At 29.8% G+C, this 21,931-nt stretch overlaps 1 protein-coding gene across 1 annotated transcript in view; it reads right to left on the bottom strand.

The window, feature by feature from the left end:
* Window positions 1–21,931, bottom strand: part of LOC107451935 (uncharacterized) — a 143,439-nt gene that overhangs the window by 43,493 nt on the left and 78,015 nt on the right. The window contains exons 15-28 of the mRNA XM_087153547.1: window positions 20,999–21,175; window positions 18,009–18,116; window positions 16,804–16,898; window positions 16,465–16,686; window positions 15,433–15,595; window positions 14,014–14,205; window positions 12,508–12,687; window positions 12,169–12,393; window positions 10,408–10,599; window positions 9,733–9,873; window positions 7,993–8,093; window positions 7,309–7,509; window positions 2,852–3,056; window positions 805–1,056 (exon numbers count right to left, since the gene is read on the bottom strand). Of these exons, the coding sequence (XP_087009673.1) occupies window positions 805–1,056; window positions 2,852–3,056; window positions 7,309–7,509; window positions 7,993–8,093; window positions 9,733–9,873; window positions 10,408–10,599; window positions 12,169–12,393; window positions 12,508–12,687; window positions 14,014–14,205; window positions 15,433–15,595; window positions 16,465–16,686; window positions 16,804–16,898; window positions 18,009–18,116; window positions 20,999–21,175 (2,454 nt within the window). The remainder of the gene's footprint in view (window positions 1–804; window positions 1,057–2,851; window positions 3,057–7,308; window positions 7,510–7,992; window positions 8,094–9,732; window positions 9,874–10,407; window positions 10,600–12,168; window positions 12,394–12,507; window positions 12,688–14,013; window positions 14,206–15,432; window positions 15,596–16,464; window positions 16,687–16,803; window positions 16,899–18,008; window positions 18,117–20,998; window positions 21,176–21,931) is intronic.

Below are 21,931 nucleotides of genomic sequence, written 5' to 3'. Positions count from 1 at the left end.
AGAGGCCTGAATTGATTAAAGAATTTTTTAAAATTACTTAAGTAAAAGATAACACAGAGTAATTGCATTGGAAATGTGAATAGATAATTGCATCAATCACCTAGTTTATGAAATTAAGCTGTATACATGCAATTAAGCTGTATACATGCTTAAACATCAATTTTCAAAATATTAAATTATTTGCATAAAAAACATATTCTGTGTATTTACAAGAGTGTCTTATGGACACACAGACAGCTGTATCTCTGAGATTCCTGTTTTTAATTTAGTTGATGAAAAATTGCTTAGCATATTCTTGATCAGTGATGAGTTAACTTGTCTTTTCATGCCGATCATTGTTAAGCTATGCCGAGTTAACTTGTCATTGCATTTACATTATCTATGTCAATTTATGAAACCCAGAGTGATATAGAATATTTCAAAAGCTTTGTGCATCTTGTATAAAAAATATTAATTGATGACAAAGTTTCTGTGTAAAATAGTCAGTCAATAAAGTGTTAATAATTATCTTAAGTGTTATTAGTATCTAATAGTAATTGTAACAGTAAGTGTTAATAGTAATTATCTTAAAGCAAAGTTGTATTTTAAAAGAAGACAACACAGTATTCTTTCCTTGTTCTGTAATTGAGATGAAAAAAAAAAACATTTTAAATATTTATTCATTTATTGCAACAAATTTCTTTTTCTAACTGCTTATGTTACTTTTAAAATTTAATAGCAACAATCAGTAGTAAGGGTTAACTTAAATAAAACAATAATCTATCAAAAGTTATTCTTAAATAAGAAAGTATAAAAGTTTTTTACCAGGCACAGTTATATTCACAGAACATACAGCAATGTTGCCATCAAAATCATATGCAAAATATTGCACTACCATATCATTAAAAACCATCAGAGGTGGTTTAAAACCAGCAGGCTTCACTTCAAAACGTGCAAGTCTACCAGAATTATCATTTGCAGTTGGTTCAGTGAAGTTGACAAGCTGTAAGCCATTTGCTGATTTTGCGACTACTATAGGTTTGTCAGGACAGTTAATAAAATGAGGTGGTTCCTGATCTGAAAAGAGAAAAACAATGCATTATTCACGAATAAAAAAATGTTAAAATAAATCATTAAAGATTTAAAAATAAAGTACAACGACAGAAGAATAATTAGCAATAGACAACAGATATATGTGTTTAGATGCAATTTAAAGTTCAGATAGAGAAAAATAAATGCAGGTTACAACAGTTATTGCTTAACTAAGCAAAAAAACTAAGCAGCCTACAAGTAAATAAACGAGCCACAATGACTCAGTGGTTAAAGCTCTCATTTTGAAGGATTAAGGATTGATTTCCAATGGCAACTTGAAGCTCACACAGCTTCAGATTTATGGGTGCGAATTTGTCTGGAATGTAAAAGGTGGCTTATGTGCAAGGGTGACCACAATGCCACAATCACATTGTTGGTTATGAAATTGTGGAGCCTTAACCAACATGACATCTCTGACTAATAGCAGGTTGTTGAGGGAAAATTCTTTACCTTTATTAAGTAAGTAAACAATCAAAAACCTATGAATTCCATTTTTTCAGTGTAGTTTTTGAATGTGAAGAATAAACTGGGTTTAAAAAAATGAACTTAAAGTAACCTAAAAAAAAATTAATAATTATATACTATTTTTTGTTATTAAACTTTACTAGTTTTTGCCTTTAGATTGGTACCTTGACTTCAATTTCTATACCATAAAGATATAATATATAAATACTCAAAAAAATGTCCAGAACTGAAGAATCTTAAATAATTCTAAACTTCAAAAACCTCTGGTTCCAAACCACGTAGATTTTAAAATATTTAATTATTTACCATTTCTTATTAGGTACTTTAATATTAATCAAACTGTCTGTTATGTAAAGGGTGAGCTATCTATTTTTGATTTGTATAAAATAATTTACAATATAATCATTAAATTGGTATTAACTATACGATGCTAAATACAGTTTAAAAGACAAATTTATTGTTGCATTATTTTACTAATAATACAATTAAATATGCAATACTAATAATATAATTTAGTATTATTAGCATTGTAATTGGTTAACAATACAGAGGTGCCTTATAATATGTTTCAGAAGTAGAATTTTATATGGTGACAGACAGCTAGAAAACATTAAGCAGAATATGCTATATTTTTTACTGAATGGCAAGATGATTTATTTTTAGGACTATAAATTCTTGGATACAGTAAATGTAATGTAAAACTTTAACTGTTACAATCTATCTACTTTTTTTCTTAAATATATTTACTTTGAATATTGCTGTTTAGAAATGCAATGTATAAATCAACTAGTTCCCTATGTATTTGAAAAAAGGAAGAACTCTAATTCATTATTTTATTAAATCTAGCTGGTGCTAATATTTGTTGATGTCTGAAGCAATGATTAACTATGTGCATTTGGTATTTTGAAAGCATAATTTTTAAGAAGAAAATATTAAAAATACTGATCAAAATAAAATATTAAAATAACTTTCACAAATACAAATAAATGAAAAAACCATTAAAGTACCAGTGGAAAATGAAAGAATTCAGGTGATTCAGGATATCAGTAAGAAAAGCAAACATTAGTATTTCATTTCTTTTAAGTTAAGTCAGAAAAGGTCGTGCTTACAGCCCAACAAAATATACAATATAAAGTAGATTTTGAAAAAAAAACTACTAAGAATTTTCTAGTTTGAATAAATATTATCCCATCAACTTAGTCTACATCTAACAAGATGAAAGAAAAAATCATTCTTAAAAAATTATTTTCGATTGAACAAATAATAATTGACTCAGTATATATATTTTTTGCAAATGTTAAAGAAAAAAACTTACCCACACAAATTGGATAACCGTTATTATAGCCTAAAACCACAGGATCTGCTGTGTCTTCACAACCCATCAATTCAAATTTTAAACAAGGATTTTTATTGTAGGATACAATTGCAAGTATAACTTGGCGAGCTCGTACACTTAGAGGTAAATCAATACGAGTTAACTCTCCATAGTTTCCAGGTTCTCGAGCAGACAAATTAAAATTCTGAAAAAAATTAGATATGTGTACAAAGAAATTAGCATAAATACAAATTAAAACCGAGAATTTAAAAGAATTCAAGTATTAGTTGTGATTAAAAGTTTTAATAGGATGTTTAATTATTAAAAATAATTCTAATTATTACTGATAATTATAATTAAAACATTTTTTTTTCTTCTAAAAGTAACAAATTAATTTCAAAATTAAATAATATATGATCTTAGGTATTATTTATAACTTAACCTTGATTTAAAATTAATAATTTTTTTGTCAAAAAGTAAGTACAGAACCTCTTATTCGGAAATCTGAATACCAGAAAACCGGAACGAAATTCGATACCTTTTCCCACCATTTAAAAAAAAATTTTTTTTTCCTCAAAAGATTTCAGAATTCTTTCTTTTTTAAAAGATGTTTACCATCATTTTGGAAATAATCATTAGTTCTTACACTGTCAAAAGAAGCAAGAGTTTTTTAAAATTATTCTTAATATATATATATTTTTTAGTTGAGTTTGACAATAAAAAAAAAAAAAACAGCTTTTTGTATGATTCAGAAAACCGGAAAAATCAGTTATCCGGAATAGCGATGGTCACGATTGTTCCGGATAATCGGTTCTCTACTGCAGTGGTCCCCAACCCCCGGTCCGTGGATCAAATGGTACCGGTCCGCCCATTTCATTGAAACTGAATTTAAATTCCTAGGTTTATACCCCAAATTAAAAATATCTGTGTTCCATTAAAATTTTATTTATTTAAAAAAAATATGCCCCCGAAGGTAGTAACATAATTTTTTTAATGTTTTAAAAAGTAAAAAAAAAAAGAAATCTTTTGCAACTATTTTCTCATTCAATTAGTTTTAATAAAAAAAAAAAACAATCATCGTAACTGTAAATATCATAAATAAAAAACGAAAGCGCGACGCGACATTTGCATTGGAACTAATAAAGAACTTCGTCTTCTCTCTCGATTCTGACGCCTCACACAGCGAGAGGCTATAAAAGAGACGCTGGCTCGTCTGCCATTTAGTCGCCCAAAGACCACGTGACCATGATTCCTCTCTACTGTTTTGGGTGCTTTATGTGGATTTGTTTGTTTTTGTAAAAAGAAAGTGTCTATCACTCCTCTCTCTGTTCACCGGTACTTTCTCAGGTTTAACAGTGCTTGGTGTACGTGTGTATTGTGTCTGCACAAATTTAACTCACAAGTTAGCAAACATGAATACAAAACAGGCGTCCTTAGAAAGTTTCCTTGGAAAAAAGAAAAGGCTCAGTGAAGAGACCGAAGAACCTTCAACATCACAGAAACAAGCAACTTTTAACAGACAATACCATGAGTCCTACTTGAAGTATGGTTTTGTCGGGACAGGCGATTCACACAAACCAAAACCGCTCTGCATAGTTTGCGGCGATCAACTCTCTAAAGAAGCAATGAAACCTTCAAAACTGCTTCGCCACTTGAACGCCAAGCACACTGGATTAAAAGACAAGTCCCTGGAGTATTTTGAAAGAAAAAAACGGGAACACGAAGGACAGAAAAACCACCACATCAATAAAGGAGAGTGCACTAAGAGCATCATATTTGGTGGCTAATCCGCATTGCTAAAGCTAAAACGCCATTCAATATTGGTGAAGAATTAATCTTGCCCGCCACTAAAGACATTTGCCGTGAAATACTAGGAGAAGCTGCTGTGGAAAAGATAGCACATGTGCCTTTGTCGGCTAGCACTATGACTAGGCGCATTGAGGAAATAGCCGAAGACATTGAAAAGCAATTGTTGGAGAGGATTAATGCATCACCGTGGTACGCACTCCAGGTTGACGAATCTACAGATATTGACAGCAAAGCAGTACTACTTGTTTATGTGCGATATCTATATCAGGAAGATGTGCATGAGGATTTGTTATGTGCACTATCTTTGCCAACCAACACCACAGGAGCAGAACTGTTCAAGTCACTGGATGGGTATATATTTAAAGACAACTAAAATGGTCCTTTTGTTAGGCATATGCACAGACGGAGCTGCTGCTATGACCGGACGTCTATCTGGTTTAACTGCTCGGATTAAGGAAGTTGCACCTGAGAGTGAAGCTACATATTGTCTCATTCACAGGGAAGTGCTAGCAAGCCGAAAAATGTCACCAGAATTTAACAGTGTATTGATTGATGTCGTTAAAGTTATTAACTACATCAAAGCACACGCCATTAACTCGCGCCTGTTTGAGCAGCTTTGTGAGGAGATGGACGCAGAATACAGATGCCTTCTGTTATACATAGAAATAAGATGGTTATCCAGAGGAAAATCGCTACTGAGAGTATTTGAATTGCGAGGGCCATTGCAAAGATTTCTCTTAGAAAAGAAGTCTCCGCTGGCAGCACATTTCAGTGACAAGGTAAGGGTCACCAAACTGGCTTACCTGTGTGACATATTCAATCTGCTGAATGAACTCAATCTGTGCCTTCAGGGGAAAATGACAACAGTTTTCAAGTTGGCTGACAAAGTAGCTGCCTTTAAAGCCAAACTGGAGTTATGGGGACGACGCGTGAACAGAGGCATTTTCGACATGTTTCAGACATTAGCGGGTATTTTAGGCGAGACAGAGCCTGAAGATTCATTCTCCCAGTTGGTTCACGATCACCTGTCTTTGCTTTTAAAAGAGTTCGAGCGCTGCTTCCCAACCACAAAAGACCCACGAACTGGTAAGGAATGGATCCGCGACCCATTTGCCAACAAATCGGGTGAATCTAGCTTGTCAATGCAAGAAGAAGATCAACTGTTGGAGATTGCAAATGACGGCGGCCTTAAGACTACGTTCGAAACAACTACTCTGCCGGTGTTCTGGATTAAAGTCTTGGCAGAATACCCCGAGATTGCCACCACAGCACTTAAATCCCTATTGCCATTTCCGACAACCTATCTGTGTGAAGCGGGATTTTCTGCGGAAGCAGCAACCAAAACAAAGCAACGGAATAAACTGGAGATAAGCAACACACTTCGGGTGTCATTGTCTCCGATTACCCCCAGATGGAGCCGTCTTATTGCAAAGAAACAAGCTCAGGGTTCTCATTGATGTAACGTTCAAGTAAGTTAAAATGTTAAATCACTTTATTTTTTGGTGTAACTGTATTTTATTTTAAAGGTAAGTTTAAATACAATTAAATTAAAATTATAAAATCAAAATAATCTAAAAAATAAACAATCAATGCCCCCCCCCTTTAGTGGGCCGTGGTAAAATTATCAAACGTTGACAGGTCCGCGGTGATAAAAAGGTTGGGGGAACACTGCTCTACTGTAGTAGTATTAAAGCGAGTTTAGATCATCAAAACTAGATCATTGTAACTAGGAGTTTAGAACTTTACACTTAGATAAATAACTATTTTTTTACAGGAAAAAAACCTATAAATATGTAATGCAAAACAATTAATCTTAATAAATTGAAAGTAGATGAGTTTTGAAAATTAGTTATTTTTTGTTCTAATTTCATATATGATTGTAGAAAAATTAAAGAATAAGTATAATTTTTTAACAAAAATATGTGTCATGAAGTTGAAACTGGAACATACCAAAGAAGCTCAAACTTCTTTATAAGATGGAATGATATTGAAAAAGGAACAACTAACAAATTTGAACACATATTACATTATCTTATTTATTTATTTTTTACGCAGGATTAGTAATTTTTTTAAAGTTTATTAGTTTTTATTTAATTTTATTAGTCTGAATTATTATTAGATAGTAAATTTTTAATGATTTAAGTCATAATATTTATGTTGTGCTTGCTTAGTTTTATTTAACTACCTTATAACTAAAGTCTGAACACTTAAAAAAGCAATTGATATCATTTAATAAGGCATTGTCAACACACCAAGATTATTTTTACTTCCTGACAATTTGTTAAAATATTTAAATTAAAATAAAAAATTGAGACTTGTATAAAAATATATGTAAGCAATAAATAAATGAAATGACAAATTCAGTGGAAGCTATTGTTCATCAAAATTTCATGCTTATCAAGATTCCAACAAATTCATTAGTTGATTTAAAAGTAGATATTAATAACACAAGAGATAGATTTGCACTAAAAATTAATGATACAGATTATATAATTTAGATAAGCTGATTAAATGGAGCTATCAAATAATTTTGACAACAAAAAAAATCATTGATCTGTTAAGGTTTGTTAGACTTTTTATATGAAAAAGGCAAACTCTTTAGAATAATATACGTATATTTGTGACAATTTTAAAGAGATGAAACTTACAGGAAAGTAAACAACGAAGTTCTCAGTTGTCCCAACTCTGTAAAAGAATCTAAGCTCGGTAGGTCGGCCACTGACGTCATTAGTGACCACTCCTTTGACGTATAAAGATTTGATTCTGTAAACCCTTCCCAAATCAACAGTAACATATGTAAATGTTTCTTCCTTAGCACACCACCCAGTGGCACTATTCAGACGAATGTTCTAAAAAAAGTTAATACATATACATTAAAACAAGAACTTAAAAAATTATTTAATTACTAAACATTAAATGTATAGCAAACGAAAACATAAATCATTTCAATATTTTTTAGATTAAATTTCCTTAGGTGAAAATTTTTACAGTATTTTTTTTCTTCTCATACCTTGTTAAGTTACATTGTTTAATTTATAAGAATTAATGTAAGTCGTCCAGTTTTTGGGATTTGTTAAATACAACTCAGATTTTTCACAAACACTGAAAATAGCGTCTGTAACAGATTTAACAAACAATTCATTTATAACCAGACAATAATTCATGTTTTGTCAGTCAGAAAGCATTCAGACTAAGTGATTGCTTATATCGTTAAATAGCATACAATGTCAAACAAACTCCAAATACTATTGAATCAGTACAAAGAATGATAATATGGCAATTACATGCATACAATTGATTCATAATTATCCTAAATATAGTTATATGTATACCTTTGCTTCATAATTAACTCTCTGAGAAGTTGCATTAATAGCAGCATCAGGGATTTCACCAGATGTCAAACCTAATGGTCTGATTACTTGGCATTCAGCATCTAAAAATGATTTAAAAAAATACAGTTCAGTTAATTTCAAAAATATAAAACTAGTTTTTTTAGTATTTTTAGAATTATAAACCTAATTAATAAAGTAATTTAGAAAAATAAACTTAATTAATGTTAAAAATAAGTATACTATATATATATATATATATACAGTGGTACCTCGAGATACGAGTGCCCTAACATACGAGTTATTTGAGATACGAGCTGTCGGGCGAGCAAAGTTTTGCTTTGAGATACGAGCGATATTTGAGATACGAGGAACGGCCATGCAAGCCCTTCTCATCCTCGACAATGCTCCTGCTCACCCACCGAACTTCAAACATGACATCCTCGAAGAGTTCAAGCTTATAAAGGTTCTCTATCTGCCACCTAACATCACTCCTATCCTGCAGCCCATGGATCAGCAGGTGATTTCTAATTTTAAAAAGCTGTACATTAAGCACCTGTTCCGGCGCAGCTCTGAGGTGACACAGAACACAAACCTCACCCTTCGAGAATACTGGAAGGACCACTTTAACATCGTGATATACCTCAGAATTATTGATCAGGCCTGTCTGAGTGTTACAACGAGGATCTTGACCTCTGCATGGAAGAAGCTGTGGCCTGAGTGAGTCTGTAGCCGAAAATTGTGCTATCGCCTAAATCTGTAGCTTCGAAGTATTCGAACCCGAAGTGCCAGTGGAAGAGGAGTTTGTGTCTCTGGGAAATTCCATGGACCTGGCGATGGGTGAGAGAGGCGTGGACGAGTACTCTCAGGAACTGACGACCGAGGAATTGCAAGAGTTACAGTCGCAGCTGCATTCGGGAGTTCTGCAAGAAATTGGTTTCGAGGAAGAGTCAGAGGTGGATGAGGTTATCTCTACAAGTGAAATAAAAGAGTTCTTGGGAATATGGGAGAGAATTTCACAGTTCATGGAAGAGAAACACACCGAAAAAGTTGCAACTGGTCGTACATCGGAGCTATTTAATGACACTTGCCTAACTCATTTCTGCAGCATTCTGAAAAGGAGGAAGAAACAAACCTCCTTGGACATTTTTTTTAATCCGGCTAAAAAAGCAAAGACCAGTGAAGAGAAAAGGAGTGACTAAAATTAAGCATACAGTAGCATTTAAGTTGTGTGTAAGTTGCATTTAAATGACCAAAATACAAATATGTATATACACTTTATAAAACCATTTTTTTTTTTGATTTACATATTCTTTTATTATGCTTTCATACAATATTTGTCATTTATAAATACATTTTTCTTATTCAAAAACACGTAAAAAAACAATTGGGGGTAGCTTCTTTGGGGCTGGAACGGATTAACGGCGTTTCAATTGATTTCAATGGGGAAAATTGCTTTGAGATACGAGCAAGGGTACGGAACGAATTAAACTCGTATCTCGAGGTATCACTGTATATATATATATATATATATATATATATCCTTTCATATTTAAACATTAAAAAAATATAACTTTAGAAGATGGTGCAGAAATCACTCTTTAGTTCAGCAAATAATCAAGAATATAGAAAAAGTATTAAAAGTAGTTTCAAAATTATAAATATGGCAATTCAATTTTTTTCCTACATTACAATTCATAAATATCATAAATAATTTAATAAATATTTAAAAAATCCACTTACTTTTTACGCAAGTTATTGGATCAGTTGTATAAGGAATAAATCCTGGTCTTTCACAGCTAAACATTACTTCAGAGTTATGTTCATAACTACTTGCCATTTGCATACCATCTGCAGGCCTTCCAGGATCTTCACAAACAGGACCTACAAGACCAGGACTAAGCATTAACCAATTGTTGGGCTTTAAGATAATAATTTCTACTGTTTGAGAATATTCTATTCTATGACACTATTTTATTTTATGTTATACAATATATATATATGTTTTGATTGTAGAGTGTCAAAATATGTTTGTCATTTGACTTACACTGATCAAATATGTTTATTTATTAAATTTTTCATTTTACTTTACATTGATCAAATATGGTTGTATTTTAAATTATCAGAGACAGAATATGTTTTCCTTTTGATTTTACACTGACAAAATATGATAGTCCTTTGATTGACAGTGATCAAATATGGTTGTTTTTTGATTTACAATAAACAAATATGTTTGCCTGCTGATTTTACAGTCCAAAATAACTATTTTTTTTCTTCTATCATACAGCGACAAAATATTTATTTATCTTGATTATACAGCGACAAAATATATTTGACTTTTGGTTAATAGAGAAAAAATTTACCTAATTTTTAAAAAATGTGCCAAAGTAGATAATTTTACACATTAATTTAATATACCTTCACATCTGAGGTCTCCAAAATCCCATGTACCATCTTCCATACACCTAACTACATTATCATTAAAATTAGATTTTCCGGCAACGTTAAATGTCTCTTCACAGCCAAAGTAAAAGCTTGACTGATATTGTGTGTCAAGAAGTTGGCCATATGCTGATCCAGTGCTTTCTGGAGGTACACCACAGTCAATTCCTAATTAAATAAAAGGAAATGTATTGTATTTCAAAGTAATTTTTTGAAAATTCATTTGTGTATGCATTTAAATGATATGCATCATTTATTATAATTGTTACTAATATACACCACTTAAAATCTATTCATCTATACTAAAACAAATTGAACAAAACCTATAAATGCTTTTAAAATTGAGAAACATGTAAGCCCATTTGATATTATTTCCAAGGATATAAAAGATTTCTAAACATGAGAAATTGTACATAGTATATGGGAAAAAAGAGAACAACTAAGATTACCTAATAGCCTAATAAACCATGCTATAACAGATGTAAAATTCATAGCCATATCAAGGAATAAAAAAATAGTTGAAAAAAAATCTTCATTAAAACTTTAAAGGAATTTAAAAAAAATTTTGCAAGGTATATTTAAATTTATTGTATTTTAGATTCATTAATTCTAACTAAGTAATCAATTACAGCTATTTTAAAAATAATTTTCTCAGCAGATTTTCTAATGATAACTGTAAAGATACTTTTTATCGAGAAAATAAGAACTTATTAGAAAATTATCATTATTTTATGGAAGGTTTCTTTTCTAATTTAAGAATATTCTAATGTAAAATATTCCTTTTTTTGGAAATATTTCTTACATTAAAAATATTTTTTTTATAATAGATTAAGAATTTTAAACATACTTTCGAAGTTTGGAAAACTCTATTGTTATTCTATTGTTATTGAAAACTCTATTGTTATCTGAAGTCTAACGGGGGGGGGGGGGTAAGAAAAAACGTGAAATAATGCCTAAGCTGCCTACAATTAGAAATAAAAAAATTTTTCCAGCTATATTTTTTTCAGAAATTGTATTTTTGAAATTCCTTTACAATGTTTAACTTTCTGAGAACCAGAGTCCAATATATTGTATAACATTGGTATAATTTAAATTACTAAAGAAATATTTTTTGATTTTTTTTCCTGTTTACATGCTTTTAGAAAACAATTATTGATGTAAAAATATAATTAGATTCACCGGAGTTGGCAGGCATTTTTAATAACAATGAATAGAAGAAAAAAAAGAAAGGTAAGAAAAGTAACTCTTCAGACAGTTTTATGGCACTTAAATATCTATTAAAGTCGAATTGATTTTGTTTTATAACCAAAATGTGAAGAAATACACAATAAAAATATGCTACAATGTGTAAAAAATGTCAGAAATAAAATATACATAACACAGATACAATAATTAAAAATAATCAAGTTCAATTAAAGTTCTTAAAAAAAAATTTTTTTGTGACATTTATAAGTTGACTTTCTACAAAACTACATACCTCCTAAAAAAATCACATTTTTTACCATTATTTAAAGCTAGGATCCCATGAGAATATAACATTGGAACGCATTAAGGTAACATTGAAACTCAACACTAAATCAATATTTGAAAATCTTCAGTTACTTTTTCAACTAAATTTATCTTAACAGGATAGCAAAATTGCAAATTATATTAACATTTAAACTAATTTGCAAATACAAATGAATCATACAGGTAATGATTAAACAATGAATATAGTTTGTAACAGAATATATTTACTGGGGCACTGTGGTGCTTCTCCTGACAGCCAATAACTAGATTTGCCAGCTTGAGGATCAAAAACACACTGTCTAAAATTAGATGTAGCAGTAGATCGCATGGGCCTTCCTGTCTCCTCACAACTGATAGTGATATTTTCTAAGTATGGAATACTTTCAACATCTTCAGAATAAAAGATTTCAAGTCCTTGTTTCGAATCTGAACTAATTATGGGGCAATGTGCATCTAAAAAAAAGTTGAACCATAGAAGATACATGAAATTGACATTGCAAAATATCAAACAAGTTGATATTGTAAAATGAAGCTTGAAAATTTAAATGACGTAAAAATATATCTTACATTTACAAATTGGTGTGGTTCCATTCCATTCCCCGTTGCTATTACATAACAGTACAGAGCTTCCCATCAAAACATAACCAAAATCACACTGAAAGCTAACCATGTCACCAAAATGGAATTTTAATTTAGTTGATAGCAGTCTTCCATTTTCAATGTCTTCAAATGATGCACACTGCTTAGCTGAAATTGAGTTTAAAAAGGTTTTTTTCAGTGTTATTATTTTTAAGTCATTGCTTTAATATAATATTGCTTTAGAGATAGATATAAAAAGAAAATTGAGAGTAAAATTTCTTTAATTCAGTGTATTATCTTAAAAGAATATGGTATACTTTAAGCTATGTAGGCTAAGAAAAAAAATAGAATGAGAAAAAAGCCCAAGTTATCTGTACTTTCATTTGTGTTTCATTCACATTGTCTTTTTGCTTTAGCGCGATTATTTTAAATCTTTGCTTTGATGAAATACTGTTTTAGGGATATGTTATAGATATTATAGATAAGTAATAAAAAAGTAAATGAAAATAGAGGTTCGAAAAGAGTTTTAATATAATAAAGTCTAACTGTTAAGACATTGCCTTGATAAAATATTGTTTTACTGTAGAGATTTTCCTTATCATAGCTTGTTAATGTGCAGTAATAATTTTCAGACAAAAAACTATATGAATAGATTAATTCGCAAATACTTAAGTCACAACACTTAGTTCCCATTAGTTTTATAGTCAAGAAAATAATTTGAGAGTAATGAACAAATAAAAGTTTGAATAATTTTTTGGAGAATAAAATTGAAAAGACATTTTAAATTAGAATTTGCTTTTAAATAGTATTTAATTCTGATATATGAAATGAAACTATATTGAACATATACAGACAAGACATATATTTAAAAGAATTTAGATGTTTATCACAATCTATACTTTGAGACTATAGATTAGGAATTAATAGTGCAAAACTATATGGGAGTATAGTTTTGTACTATTAATTCCAAGTACAAAACTATACAGGAGTGAAATATTCTGGCAAATTTGCCAACTTGCAAAAGCAACAGAGGGTTAAAATTAATTTTTAATAAAAGATATTTGAAGAAAAAAGGCTCTTTTATAAGGTTTCAATTATTCATTTATTTTGAATAGATATACTAATTGATAAGATATTTTTTAAAAAATTGTTTTGATTTAGTAATTATCTTAAAAAGAAATTTACAACTTGTATAAGCACTATTACAATTTATATAAATATATGTATAATACTGATATTATGAATTGACAATTTATATGATTACTGATTTCAACCAAGCTAATAATGTATTCATTTTTTGAATGGTTATACTTATTGATATTTTTTTGCATTGCTTTGGTTTAGTAATTATATTAAAAAAATACAATTTAGATAAACGTTATAAAAATTTACATAAATAATGTTAATTACAATACTGATATTAGGAATTAACAATTTATTCAATTACTGGTTCTAATCAAGCTACAGGAAGCAATTAAAGAAATATCAACTTACGAACACAAGTCTTGTTAATTGTGTAAGTGTCTCCAACTTTAGTTCCAGTTTCACTTTCAGGAATGCTAAAGCCACTGGTTCCATTTTTCTGATAAAGCTCATAGCCAACATTGCAGAGGCAGTTATAACTTCCTGGATTATTAATGCATCTCTGATCACAGCCACCATTTTTGTCAAGACATTCATTTACATCTAAATGAAGGGACAATAATGCAAATTATAATAGTCATTTAAACAACAACAATAAAATGATCAATTAAATGACAACAATTAAGTGATATTTAATGAGATTAAACTTTTATATGGAGAATAGTAACTTAAAGTTAGTTTTAAATTTATAGTCAAATTGTAAAGGTTGACTTTAGCATTGCTTTATTCATCAATCAATATTTCTATTAAAATCCAAACTACAATAATTTAGAATAAGTAAATTAAAAATAAAACATTATAAAAACCAATAACAGTATGGAGGATGTGTTTGTTAGCGTAAATATTATCTGGGTTTGGACCAGGGACCTTTTGGTTTACGACAGGAGGCTTTTTAACCAGCATCTCTAACTAGGGTGAGTAAGAAAGCACACGATACAAAATAAGGAATATAGTAACTGTCGCACACCCCCTTTTCGAGAACGAGAACAATTAGATATCTATCATCATGGTCAGAGGGATGTATACTTTCTTATGGTGGTTAAAACACTCAGTCAGAGGGCCTAAGGTCCCTGGTTCAATCCCTTTCAGGACGAACCAACATCTCTTCCATATTTCTCCCCAAAAAAGAACTAAATTATTCAAATTCTCATTCAAATTTAAATAAATTGCAAGGAACATAGATTATAGTATAAAATTCTATAATAATAAAAAAAGGAAAAAAGAAGAGAGATGTACAATTGAAATCTTCAAGTTTTTTCATATAATTTTGAAAACTTAAAACCTTAAATTTTTTAACATAATTTAGATTGAATTCGATGACTGATTAGAAAAAAGAAAAATTTAAAAAACACTCAATTTTTAAGGATTTAGAACATGCTATGGTCAATTGTAAATATAAAACCTTAATTTAATCTAAGAGTTAGAATGCAGTTTTCAATTTTAAAAAGAAGGATCTTACTAATTTTCACTAACATTTTAGAGTTAATTGATTTTTCATGAAATCAAAAGCTTCAAAAGAAAAAAAAACATTTTAGGGAAATAAAAAGTCAGAATAGTCACATCTTAACTTAAAAAGTCATGTGATTCTCTATAACCTGCTGATTTAGTATTAAAAGATCTTGAAATGTTTAAAAATCAATATAAATGAAACAACTCGATAAATATAATTCATCAAAAAGAAACAATTCTATATTGGGATCATTAGTCTGAAAGTAGTAAGGAAAAAGTAATTTGTAATCTTTGAATGTTCTAATTTAATATTTTTATTACCATGGCAGTCTTGTCTAGTACATCCCATAAGCTCAACTCTGATGCATGGAGCTCCAACATAATCCATGATAAGAATCCTTACATAGCGGGCTTCTATGGGCATTGGAAGGCTGACAATAGATAACCCTGATCCACCATTATGAGTTAAACGGAAATCAATGGGCTGTTGAAAAAAGCAATTTTAAAGAAACGGAAATGCATACTATACAGAATAAATTCATAAAACTATTAGCAAAGGATTTTGAGTTGCAAGAGAACTTGGAATTAATACAACTTAGTTAGTTCCATAAATTTACTTACAGCGATTAAGTTTTAAGTCAAGTTTTAGACAATTGCAACAATTGAAAACCATTAAAATACATAACATTAAAAGTATTTTAATTGTAAAATTTTAAGGCGGGTTTAGTTCTGGTGCAATATTATAGTTGCTGGGGTGGATCCATGGTTGGGGACTCACCGGGGGTGGCCTGGTGTGTAGCCAATGTATAAGTTTGTTTTCTTGGCCACTGTATTTTTCTAATACATGCCCCCTCTCGGAGCATAGGTGAAGAGCTATGTGCTGACGTCCATGTCCATGTAAGACTTTATGGTACTTTAATTAAAGCACCATCACAGTGGTCACAATTTAGTGGTGTTGTAACTCAAAATTTTTCTTTCAGGAGAAAAATTAGGATAACTAACTTTTTGGCAGTCACATTTCAATCTGTAATCTTTCCAGCCTTGCAAAACCAGTTTTCTAATTCTAATAGGTAAGGAAACATTATTTTTAGACCGGGGAGTTTTCTCAATGACTTACAGATTTGCAAAAGCACCAGAGGAATAAATATTATTTTTATTCTAGATGACAATTTAATTTCAGTTCTCATTAAATCACTTGCAATAAAAAAATATTAGTAAGAAGTTTTCAAAAAAATTATTTTAGAGAAACTTAAATAAAATAAACTTTTATTGAAAACTGAAACTTTGAGGTAAATAAATATACTTAATTACTTAAAATAGACCAGATATACAAATACAAAGCAAAAAACTCACCTGGCCAAAAGGATCTCCATATGTGCGGAATAAATCTGTAAGATCATCGCTATACTGAATTCGGACAGCCATGGGTATTGCTTGAGAACCATCTGGCCGAGGAACAGATTGCGTTCTGAACCCACGAAGCACTACAGGAGCACGAAGATCAAACTGAATCCAATTTTCCCCAGGTCTCTGAATATTGCCACACCAACCAAGAGGATTATCCAGCCGAACACCCTAAAAAAACAATCATTTTTCAGTAAAACTAAAAAAGAATATCATTTAATTAAAAAAGACAAGTTTTTAACTCATTATTAGTTACAATAAAACATAAAGAAAAAAAAACAATCATACATTTTTGCTGTAACCGATTTCAGTACCAGATGCTTTAATGCGACTGTCTGGGATATTTCCATTAGCAACACCTAAATCACCAACTGGTCGACATTCTACAAATAAAGTATAAAGGTCAAATTTAACACTTTATTAAAACATGTGAATGAAAAACATGACAACTTTTAAAGGTAGCCATCCATAATAGGGAATTTACTTTGACAGTTCCAAATTAAATAAAAATTTAACTTTTATTAACTTTGTGATGCTAGGTTAACACACATATATTAATTAAATAGTTTTCAGTAATCAATAGACTAAAACAAGATTTAAAAATTAAGATAAAAAACCTTGTGGGTTAACATTTATTTTAAGTACTGAAATTATAAAAAAATTTGCTGAATACAAATTATTATACCAGTTACATAAATATAAAAAACAGTTTCAATAAATTGTAGAAGAAGTAATAATTGTAGAAGAATTGTACAGTAGGGAACCGATTATCCGGAACGATCGGGACCATCGCTATTCCGGATAACTGATTTTTCCGGTTTTCTGAATCGCTACAAAAAGCCGTTCTTTTATTGTTAAGCCCAACTAAAAAAAAATAAATATTTGGAAATAATCTTAAAAAGAAGAAAAAATTATGAAGTAATACACTAATAATTATTTCCAAAATGATGGTAAGGTAAGGTTTTCTTTCAAAAAAGAAAGAAAAATCGTAAAATGTTTAGAGGAAAAAAAAATTTTTTTTTTTAAAAATTGCGGAAAAATTTATCGAATTTCGTTCCGGTTTTTTGGTTTTCCGGTTTTCTGATTTCCGGATAACGGGTTCTGTACTGTAATTGTTTATGATAGATCAAATATCAGAATGTGCAAAATATCAAAAATTGTTAACTAAACATTTCTAATTTAAAGATTAGTTAGGACAAATTAATATTCTGTATTTATAGATGATTTAACATATAAGAGCCATTCCATGCCACTGTTACCAATTTTTGATGTTTCAATTTTTATAAAAACATCTATTATATACTAAATGATCATCAGATTTCCACATGAATTTTAAGAACAAAATTAATTTGATTATTGAATTAATTTGAGATTGAGAATTGAATTTTTATATTCAAGCAAAGAAGGAATTTCCAGCACAATAATTACAATAAATTAAACACAATAATTAAAACAATTCTACCCAAATACTTGACGATAAAATAAAAACAAACCCATGTTTGGTTCAAAGCCTTTTCTACATTTGCAGTAAAATCCTCCATCTGTATTATTACATTTAGTAGAAGCAGCATCGCATGAAGAAGATAAGCATTCATCAATATCTAAAGCAAAGAACAAAAGCTCTTAGGAACAAATTTATGCAAACTCAAGAGTAGATATACTACACAAAGGAATTCACCAATTTATTTTTTTATTGGATCTAAAGTACATAAAAAATATAATAGAAAAGCAAAAAAATATGGCGGCACAGAATTAAATTTTATTTGGCTATGTTCATCCCAAAATTTTCAATTACATAATTTTGTTTGAAAATAATTATATCGTAAAGTAAAAATAATGGTTTACTAATAGATTTCTTAAGAACCTTTTTTAATGTGTATTATAATTAAACATGCTTTCAAATACAAAATTTAAGTTTTTTTAAAAATTTTATTCATTTTAATTTTATTAAGAAACTGAAATGTGCTGTGAGCTAATTAATTCTGTATATTGAAATCTGTGCAATTTAAAAAGTTCTTAATGCTTAACTAGAGAGTGTGTATATGATATCTAAGAATGAGCTACAGAAAATATGAAATATCTTTTTCATCACTCTAATATTGAAAATTCATAATAAAACGATTGTTAATAAAAGTTTAAATAAACATAAAGTATAGGGATTATCATATCAAACGGCTTTAAGTTTACTTTAGAACATTAACTGATAAAATTAAAAGACAGCAACTAAAATGCAAAAATACAAACATTTATAAGTATATAACATTTGTGAAATTAGTTTATTTTCTATAGTAAATCTAATTCAATGCTAAAAACAAAATTCAGGGATGAGATTAGCCAAAAGGCAAAAAAGCTGAATTTCCACGATAGTAAGTTTTACGCAAGCGCAACCCTTTAATAATAAATTTCAGACAGTTTAAGGTAATAAATAATGTGTTGACATACAATTGTGTACTAATCTATTATTATATAAATGATTACATTGATACTTAACATTTAGTAAAAAAAAAAATTACCAATTGAAAAAATAAAGCTGGAAATTATATTTTTCCTCAGTTCACATAAGAGACAATTATTACTTGAAAAACTACCTGGTTTAGCAAATTAAAACTACTGAGAATATACATTAACATATTTAATTTTTTTTAATAAATACTGTTAAGTGATTTATAGCAAATATGTCAGTAATATTACTTTTTAAATTATATTGGAAAAAAAAACTTTAACAATGGACCGAATCATTATGTTCATATTATAGTCTAATCTAACTAGAGCCCTCTAAAACATATCAATAACAGTGAAGTAGAAATATATAGTAACTCCTTATAACATACAAAAATTGCTATTTTAGTTTGAAAAATTACATGACAATCAGCAACTGTTTAGATAATTGTTTTTTATTTGATAAGAATTATGCATTTTATAGCATAAATAACAGCAATTAAAATTAAATTAAATTCCTTTTTAAGTGATTGCTTTTGTTTGCTATATCTTTTATGTTTTCTATATTTAGTTGTTAGTCTATCTTCAATAATCTTGTGACAAATCCTATTTTTTCTTCTTTGCAAGCACAGAATGTAAGTTTTGAATATATTCTCTTCTAGTTTTTCAGATGTTGTAACACTTACATATACTAATAATCGTTGTTAGAAAAACAGTCACCTTTATAGTAACTAATTAAAAAAAAAATTACTTCTTACAAGAATCGCGATAGTTGATCTTAAAATAGCGTGAATATGAATAACAATTATGGATTTTGAAATCACATGAATATGAAACTTGAAAATGAGAAAATACGAACTGGGATATAGAATTTTTAAAACACTTAAATACAAACCACGATTCATAATTTTTAGATCGCGTAAATACGAATCATGATGCGTATTTTTTAGATTGCATAAATAAGAATTATGATGCATAATTTTTAGAATGCTTGAATGCGAATCCCAATGCCTTATTTTAAAATCACGTATAAATACAAAAATCAATGTTTGATATTATAAACCGCACGAGCAAATCAAGACATAGAATTTTAAACTTGCGTGAATACGAATCGATACATAGGTTTTTAAAAAGGCGTAAATACGAATCACAATATCGATATTTAAATTGCGTAAATAAGAATCGCAACGTACAATATTCAAATCACGTGAATAAGAATCGCAACACGTTATATGAAAAGCTATGTTTGATATTAAAATCGTGTGAATAAGAATTGAGATATTAGCAGACTCCAAGCTTGGGACCTCAAAAAAGGCTTGTCGGAAGCAGCGTCGTTTGAACTACGAAAATCCGATCTATCTGGAGGGCGGGTAACAAATTTGGAAAATCTTATCTGCTGCGTGTAAAAGGGGAGAAAATAGCTAAAATAAGTAAAAATGAGAAAGGATTGGTAGCTATGTAATTTGAATTTTCTGTTTCTCTTTGAAAATCGGTGAATTTTCTGAAAAGTGAAATTTTTAGAAAATCTGAATTTTTGATAAAAAAAAAAGCTGAAATTCAAGAGATAAAAGTGAAAAAAGCGGAAATCCGCTAAAAAGCGGAAAAATCTCATCCCTGAAAATTAAATAAATATCATGATAAAAAAAGCTAAAAATAATAAGATTTTCTAGAACAGAAATGGAAAAAGACACAAGATTGTAATTTCAACCCTCCGATATTCTATTATATTGAATCTTGTTTACCGACAGTTTTTGTAATTTTAATTTATGCTATAGATGATGAATTTCTAAATAGTTCATTATTTCACTTTGAAATTAAAAAAAACTAATGTTTTTATGACATACAAAACTATTAATAATGTTCAGCTGTGAGCACATGTACCCATGACACTAATTACAAAATTAGAGTAGTTAATTTTTTAAAGTTAAATTTTTATCAATTGTTACACTTTCTTTGCCTCCATCTTTTGATTAACTCTAGTGGAACACATATTTTAAAATACTTCAGAATTAAACTAACTTTATTTGTAAATATAATTGTTTACCTCTGCAAACAGACATGTTTAAGAAATTCTGGTCAGCTCCACATTTGATTGTAGGACTTCCTTCTAATTTATAGCCTTTAAAGCATTGCACTCTCCCTTCATCTCCAAAGAAGTATTCCTTATCTTTATCCACAACAAAACCATTGTCGATTTCTGGCAAAATTGGGCATCTGACACCTACAAAAAAGATCATATTTGATCACTTATTTTGTTGAACCAAGTATTTCATATAATAAAAGAAAGGTTTATATCAGGGTTTGAAAAACCGTTAGTCCACACGTCCTCGGCGGTCAAAAATTCCCTGCAGACAACAAATTTCTCGAATATGACGTCCGCATGAACGACCATTTTCCCGTTAATATTCGTAATACATTTTAAATTTTTGTTATCTTTCTTCTTCTTCTTCTTCCTAATCCCAAAATTAGCAGGGCTAAACAATGTCCATGAAATTCATGGCTCGGAGGAAGTCGGCCACCAAAACTGGGTTTTCTAGAATGTCCCTCTTGTCCAGTCCAGGATATGTAGGGGAGAAGCCTGCATGTTGTGGCACCAGGGGCAGTTTGGGAAGATTTTAACACTACCCTCGAAAGAAAGAGACTTAAGGTGGCCGCTGGTAAGCGCCGTCTGATCTTTGCGGTTGCACCGAATGTTGAGTGCACCTCCTGGACGGGTACTCTGGTACCAGTGATGTTTTTTTACCAGTTATCTTACAAGAGTCTAGCGGCTCACTTCTAAAATGACCCTCAATAAATAAGAGAAATTTATATTTTTATTTATTTAGAAGCTACGGGTTAGTTTCAAAGGAGGACGGGTACATTGTTGGACAAGCCGTCCTCGGAGACTGGTAAAATTTCTGAGTTTTTTCGAGCCCTGGTTTATATACATAATCAACTGGAATGTTCAAGAAACAATATTATTCAGTTCATTTTTCAG

Source organism: Parasteatoda tepidariorum, chromosome 10 (genome assembly GCF_982258835.1).
Source record: "Parasteatoda tepidariorum strain Cologne lab strain chromosome 10, Ptep-v5.0, whole genome shotgun sequence".
Taxonomy (NCBI): domain Eukaryota; kingdom Metazoa; phylum Arthropoda; class Arachnida; order Araneae; family Theridiidae; genus Parasteatoda; species Parasteatoda tepidariorum.
The sequence above is the reverse complement of the archived record's forward strand: the minus strand, read 5'-3'. Positions and strand labels throughout refer to the sequence as shown.